We start from the raw sequence: 7,749 nt of genomic DNA on the forward strand, positions 1-7,749 counted from the left end.
AAAACCCAACAAGTTCTCATAACTTTATAAATATAATGAGTTCAGCGAAAAAACTAGGGGTAGTTTGGTTGTTGGTTAGAGTTATGCAGGGTTTAGTTGTTCCATCTTCTACCCTGCATAAAATAATAAATAAATGGACTCGTAACTTATATATGTTTTAGTTATGTAAAGTTATAAATGATAACCAAACACCACACTTGGTGTGCTGAATTTTATACAAAGCAACTAAAAGGCTATCATGGTATTAACTATGCTAGTTTTAATATATGAATAAGTTTCTTCCTAACATACAAACAAACAACTCCTAAAGGTTAAATTCATAGAGCTTAAATCTTGGATTCGCCTCTGTACGAGAGAGGGAGGAGAATGCCAAGAGGATCATTATGAGGAAGAAGTAAAATGAAAGGAGATAGTTTAAACAATTTGATTAAGTGAAAGTGTTACATTACTTTAAGAGAATAAGGTGGGAACCCACAAAGGAAAAAGAAAAGGAGAGATAGGCCTACATCATGGAGACTTTAGAGATACTGGTTTTTCTGTGTCTTTCTCAGTTTATATATTTATATGGGTGTCCAGTTCTCTTTAGGTAACTCAAGTTAAAAGCAACTCTTTAACTTCTCTCCCTTCTTATAAGTTCTCCCCAACTCAGTACTCCTTGAACTAAAAGCAAACACAGTGCTACTAAAAGCACTGCCTCTTTGAACTAATTTTGGCCAATGCCTCTTCACTGCGTAGGACCAAAGTCAGAAAATTTTGGCACAGAATTGATGGCAGCTCCGCCTAATTCGTCGAAGCCAGAGATGAACTCAGAGTCCTTTCTACAAAGGGCCTTGTTTCCAATTACTTTGAAGGTACACATAAAGACTTCTTTAATTACATGCATAATATGTACTGATGAATTTGTTTCTTTATTTGCAAAACATGTATTTTTATTTAGTGGTTCATTATTGTTGATGTCTTGATCAATCTGTTATATGCAGTTTGAAGAGGTTGTCTACAAGATTAAGCAAGAAACAGAAGGAATGTGTTGTGGAGGACCATCAAGCACAAAAGAAAAGACTATACTAAATGGAGTGACTGGTATTGTTTGCCCAGGGGAGATGCTAGCAATGTTAGGTCCATCAGGTAGTGGGAAAACTACTCTCCTAACAGCTTTAGGAGGCCGTCTATCTGGCAAACTATCAGGCAAAATTACATACAATACCCAGCCATTTTCTGGAGCTACCAAACGTCGTACTGGATTCGTGGCACAAGACGATGTCCTATATCCTCATCTAACTGTAGCAGAAACTCTCCTCTTCACAGCTCTGTTAAGGCTTCCCCAAAGCCTAAGCAGAGAGGAAAAAGAAAGGCATGTGGAGCATGTTATCGCCGAGCTTGGGTTAAACAAGTGCCGAAACAGCATGATAGGAGGACCATTATTTAGAGGGATATCAGGTGGGGAGAAAAAAAGAGTGAGTATTGGTCAAGAAATGCTAATTAACCCGAGTTTACTACTGCTAGATGAGCCTACTTCTGGTTTGGATTCTACTACAGCTCTGAGGATTCTAACTACAGTTAAGCGCCTAGCAGACGGCGGCAGAACTGTGATTACTACAATCCACCAGCCATCAAGCAGACTCTACCATATGTTTGATAAAGTAGTCTTGCTATCTGAGGGCTGCCCTATCTACTATGGTCCTGCATCAACCGCCCTCGAGTATTTCTCCTCTGTTGGTTTTTCCACATCCATCACTATCAATCCCGCTGATCTCTTGCTTGATCTTGCCAATGGTAATTCGAACATTCTAACATAAATTTCATTCCTAGCTAATCAACTAACTATTTTAAAGGTCCACAGTTTCATTATTGATTTTGGTTTGATAGTCAGATGAGTCACTAACTAGTCGATAAGCACTGGTAATTATTCAATAACTTTATGTAAGTAGAGTAAAAAGAGAATCCACTCATAAGTTCTCCTACTATTAATCAATAAATCTCAATCTAAATTCCATACCTTGATTTTCCTTTTTGACCAATTACTGTATATATAGGGGCAAAATATATGCAAAACTCAAGGCTGAAAATTAAGACATTTGAAAATCATGTATGTGGTGTCAAACATTTTTTAAAATATCTATCTTTAAATTTTCAGGAATTGGACCTGACTCCAAGCATGCAATTGAGCAAGGTGAAAATACTGAACAGGAGAAGAAATCTGTGAGAGAAGCTCTAATCTCTGCTTATGACAAGAACATTTCGACAAGGTTGAAAACTGAGCTATGCAGTTTAGACACCAACAATTACAGTTACACAAAGGATGTTTCAACAAGTAAGTTTCCGATTCACAGTGAAGAAAGGGATGGCTTTAATTGACATCAAATTGTTCCTCGGCCTCTAATTAGTGACTAATTCCAGCTCTATCACGCTCTACCCATGCAGGAAATGGTGTGCAGTCAGAGCACTGGTGCACGAGTTGGGGCTATCAATTTAAGGTGCTGCTACTAAGGGGGCTGAAGGAACGAAGATACGAGACCTTCAACAAGCTTAGAATCTTCCAAGTTGTCAGTGTAGCATTTCTTGCCGGACTGTTATGGTGGCACACTCCAACATCTCACATTGAAGACAGAGTAAGAACTTTTATCTTTTAAGTTATGCTACCCTTTAGGAAGAAAATAAGTTTCCAGATTTACAGTGTAGATCCAATAACAGCATAGCAGGCTCGTGTTTACACTCAACACCGCAATCTCTTCTAATATAAAACCATTTACAAGTTGCTACACTAATATTGACAATCTGATCTTATCACATTTCAATTGCTAATATACAACAACAACAACATACCCAGTGTGACCCCGGGGTCTGGGAAGGGTGGGGTGTGCGCAGACCCTACCTTGTGTGAGATAGAGAGGTTGTTTCTGATAGTCCCTCCGCTCAAGAAAAGCGTTTTCAAAAACAGGTTTGACAACTACAAGAGTAAAAGCTATGGTGAAAATACTGTAGAAAAGAAAAGTACTGATGGCAAAACGGATAACCCAAGTAAAAGAAATAACAGTAGTAATACATTTCAATTGCTAATATGATATTTATAATTTGACTTCGTGGTGCAGATTGCAATGATATTCTTCTTCGCGGTATTTTGGGGCTTCTATCCACTCTACAATGCAGTTTTCACATTTCCCCAAGAAAGAAGGATGCTCATCAAAGAGAGGTCATCAGGAATGTACCGGCTCTCATCATATTTTCTAGCTAAAACTGTTGGGGATCTGCCCTTGGAACTAGCACTACCAACAGCATTTACCTTCATCCTTTACTGGATGGGTGGTCTCAAAGCTAACCCTGCCACGTTCATCCTATCTCTTCTAGTAGTCCTTTACAGCGTACTCGTTTCTCAGAGTCTCGGTCTAGCTTATGGTGCCATGCTCATGGATGTGAAACAGGCCACTACCTTAGCATCGGTCACAACTTTAGTCTTCCTAATTGCTGGGGGATATTACATTCAGCAAATTCCTCCTTTCGTAGTGTGGTTGAAGTATCTGAGCTACAGCTTCTACTGCTACAAGTTGCTTCTAGGAGTACAATACAATGACAACGATGTTTACGAGTGTTCAAAAGGTGTATATTGCCAGGTTGCAGATTTTCCAGCCATAAAATCAGTAGGCTTGAACAATATGTGGATGGATGTATTCATCATGGCTCTAATGTTAGTGGGATACCGGCTTATTGCTTATCTAGCACTCAATCGTGTACGATGAACTCGTGCAAGAGGGGGCCATTTCAAGAGCAAAAGCGAAGGGCTTTTTCAGCCAACAACATAGTAATAATGTTAGATATAGATTATGATAATGATCCCATTGCCAGATTTTGATCATATACACCAAAAATTCCAATGTAGTACCATTTTTGGCAATGTTTTACATAACTGACTTAGGAAATTCAGATGTTTGGAAGAATAAAATCTGTAATATTTTTAACAGAATAAATATGCTTAGTGTACAATGAAGCAAACGTCATATTCATTTTTTATCCCAGCAAAAAGAAAAAGAGAAAGCAAGAACTGGTGCACACAACAAGATTTAGGGATATCTCTGTGGGGTCTCTGAAACAAGAAGATTGCAATAAATTAATGAGTTCTGCAAGTGCATTGACCGCATAAAGACAGAACCTGTTTAGATCACTAAATGAGCTTTCTTTTTCTCCTCTCAGTGCCTTTCCTTTTCTTTGTATTATGATTATGATTTCATAGTGATATATTTTTCTAATAGCAATATAGAAAGTCTGATTCAGAATAAATTTCTACCTTCCATTTAAATGCTTGGGCAATATTTTGGGGCCTCTAGAACATCTTAACCAACTTCTTTTGTGGGAGCATCAAGAACAAAACATGCAAAGTGGTTGGTGAGATTACTGAAGAATGCAACAAGTTGCATGAAAATACATTATATTTTGTTGAATGGAAGGTCAGGTTACAACAAGCACTTGCAAAGAAAACAAATATCTTGAGCATAATGGAACAAAAGTTTCCCCAATAACTTAGCATTTAGGGCTCGTTTGGTTAGAAAACAAGTTATCCCGGGATTAGTTATCCCGGGATTGTTATTCCACCCTCAATGTGAAATAAAAAAACACTATAATCCCGGGATAACTAATCCCGGGATTAGTTATCTCGAGTTTTTATTCCAACCAAACGGGGATAAGGCGGCACTAAATTTTTATCCCAGGACTATTTTTGCTTATCCATCATACCAAACGAGCCCTTAGAGTTTCTTCTTGTCCAAGACCTTAAAACATTGGCTAAATACCTAGATAGCCCCTTAAACTTGGCAAGTTGTGTAAGATGGACACTCAAACTTAGCAAGTGACCAGATAGACACTCGAACTTGGCAAAAGAGTGTCTTTTGGATATCCGTGTACATATGCCCAAGTGCGTGAAATACAATTGCTTCAAATGTGTTAAGTGGATCAATTGTTAAATGACACATGCAATTTCAAAAAAAAAAAAAAAGATAAATGTAATCTTTTCCATCTTCTTTCCCACCCTCTTTTCCATCTTCTTTCCCAAGAATAAAATCCGTCCAAGATATACCATTTATTGAGTAAAGATTTAATTTTTAGAAATACCCATTTCTTGAGGGATGTTTGATTTTTACAATATGCAACTTGAATAAATTCTAAGGTTTATCTGTATTAATTATGTTTTATTGAGTTTTCTTCCCTTAACATTCGATAGTCTACTTGAATTTTTATGTTTTTTGGGTGATATAGTAATAACCTAATGATGAAAAAGAAGTTGGTATGAAAAAGAAGTTGATCTTTGTAAAAATAAAAAACATGAAGCTAATGATCGAAGGAGAAGAATGATAATATAATACACTCTGTCCCAATTTATGTGATATATTTTCTTTTTTAGTCTGTTAAAAAAAATACATTTCCTTATTTGACAACAATTTAACTTTTAAACTCTATCTTTTATGCTTAACGAGATGATCTATAACCACACAAATATCTTTGACTTATTTAGGATCACAAGATTCAAAAGTCTTCCTTTATTTCTTAAATTTTATGCCTAGTTAAATTATCACAAGATTCAAAAGTCTTTCTTTATTTCTTAAATTTCATGCCTAGTTAAATTATATCACATAAATTGAGACGGAAGGAGTCGCAAAGAAGAAGTAACCGAAAACTGTAGGATCCACATTAAGTAATATATTGAAATGTAAAAGATCAACTACATTAATATACGTAAGAAATTATGTGGAAAAGAAGAAGAAAGAAGAAATCACAACTTAGTCAATCGCTCATATGCGCGTGCAGAAGATATCATTTGCCACGTCAGCATAAAATGTTTAAAAGACACTCTTTTGTCAAGTTCGAGTGTCTATCTGGTCACTTACTAAGTTTGAGTGTCCATCTTACAAAACTTGCCAAGTTTAAGGGTCTAACTAGGTATTTAGCCTAAAACATTCAAGAATAACAGAACAACAATCATCATGTGCGTTGTGTCTGTTTGGCATGACGGAAGTCATTTTCCATGAGAAATGCTTTCTGGGAAAGGTTTTTCATATGGTGTTTAGATGATTACTAAAATATACCCAAAAATCTATTTAGTAAATATTAGCAATAGTATTAGCAAATCAGATATTGCTTTAATGGAAATTTGAGTATTAAAATTTGTTAATATTATTTAAATGTGAGTTAGAGCAATTGATATGAAACAAAAAGTTAAGATAGTTGTAACTTGTAAGTATAATTACTTCCGTCCACAAGTGAGAGAAGTCATTTTCTCCTTTTTGATAGAGATCATTTTTTAGTAACCAAACACCAGAAAACGATTCTCGTTGAATTTTTTTCTTAAAAAACTGACTTATGTGATATCAATGTTGGCTAAAACAACCGAAAGATTCTCTTAACACGGTGTCATATTGTCTGTTTTGGGTCAAGATCACACAGTTATCCCAAAATGTCTCACAACATTAAGCCCGTAAATGGGCAAAGGCACAACTATTGGGCTAAAACAACCCACATCTTATATATAGTTTTCTTTTCTTTTCAGCTACCAATATCAGACTTTGTTCACACACCCAACAATCAAACACATGCAATATTCACTACCCTCTCATACTCCACTTGTGGGATTGCACTGGGTATGTTGTTGTTGTAAATTGTAATGAAAGCACGGGTAATAATGACGCAAGAAGATCATTCCTTAAAACACAAGAAGAGGAGATATATATACAGTACAATCAAATTAGCAGCAGCCAGATAAAGATTTTCAAACTGCGGTTGAACAGGCAGAGCCCCATTTGGTGCGGAAAACACTAATGGGTGGAAGAACAAGTAAATAACAAGAAAAGACATCCCAAAATCCTCTCTACATTATTCAATTCCACTGCCCCCATCCACGTTTTCTATTAAAGGACACTTCTTTAAAATTAGCAATGTCCTTTTCTATCATGAGAAATTGTAGTAGTTTCCCACTAGAGATAAAAAGAAAGTGGGAACTTCAATTACCTATGGGCGTAAGTATGGTAGGATCTGAACCAAACTGTTCTTGAAAGAGACAACATAGCATGCCATAGTGGATATCCATCCTGAGTGGTGGAAGAGTATAAATTCTTCTTGGATGAAGAATTCCAAGCTTAGTTAAGCCTGACAGAAATGTTGGTCAATGTTTTACTGAATGTACTGCTTGAAATCACATTAATCAGGTGGGGAAAATATGAATATTTCACAAAAGAGAAAAGACATGTCATATTTGCAGGATACTGAAGAGATATATGCTTGATGCTCCTCTGTGCACAATAATTCTAATTTGTTTAACTTTTGTGAAAGACACAATCAGAAGGCTAGCCTTTCTCTTGGAATTTTTGTACTAAATCATGGGAAAACTCACTAGCTTAATGAGAGAAGGAGAGAAAGTGACTGATCTTATTATAGGTATATATTTCAAAATATATAATATAATGTTTATATAGTTGGAGCCAAAAATAATAGTTGAATTATAACAACACAACATACCCACTATAATTCCACAAGTGAGGTCTGGAGAGAGTAAAGTGTACGCATATCTTACCCTTACCTTGGGAGATAGCTATTGTTTTCAATAGATACTTGACTCGAAAGAAAAGAAAAGGATTTGAAGCATGATATGAAGAAAAATATGACAACAAATAGCAAGATAAAATGTAAATGAAGCATGAGATAATAATACATATTGAAGAAACGAAACGACACGATGTTGAAGAATTTTTATTAATATCTCAAAAAAAG

The 7,749-nt window shown here is 35.9% G+C and overlaps 1 protein-coding gene across 1 annotated transcript; it reads left to right on the forward strand.

Moving 5' to 3' along the window:
- The first annotated feature begins 583 nt into the window (after positions 1-583).
- Positions 584-4,003, forward strand: LOC132635457 (ABC transporter G family member 14). The gene is made up of 5 exons (XM_060351855.1): positions 584-851; positions 981-1,773; positions 2,135-2,311; positions 2,422-2,609; positions 3,090-4,003. The coding sequence occupies exons 1-5, from the start codon at positions 717-719 to the stop codon at positions 3,732-3,734; spliced, it is 1,938 nt and encodes a 645-aa protein (XP_060207838.1). The 5' UTR covers positions 584-716; the 3' UTR covers positions 3,735-4,003.
- The last annotated feature ends 3,746 nt before the right edge of the window (positions 4,004-7,749 follow it).

Source organism: Lycium barbarum, chromosome 4 (genome assembly GCF_019175385.1).
Source record: "Lycium barbarum isolate Lr01 chromosome 4, ASM1917538v2, whole genome shotgun sequence".
NCBI lineage: Eukaryota > Viridiplantae > Streptophyta > Magnoliopsida > Solanales > Solanaceae > Lycium > Lycium barbarum.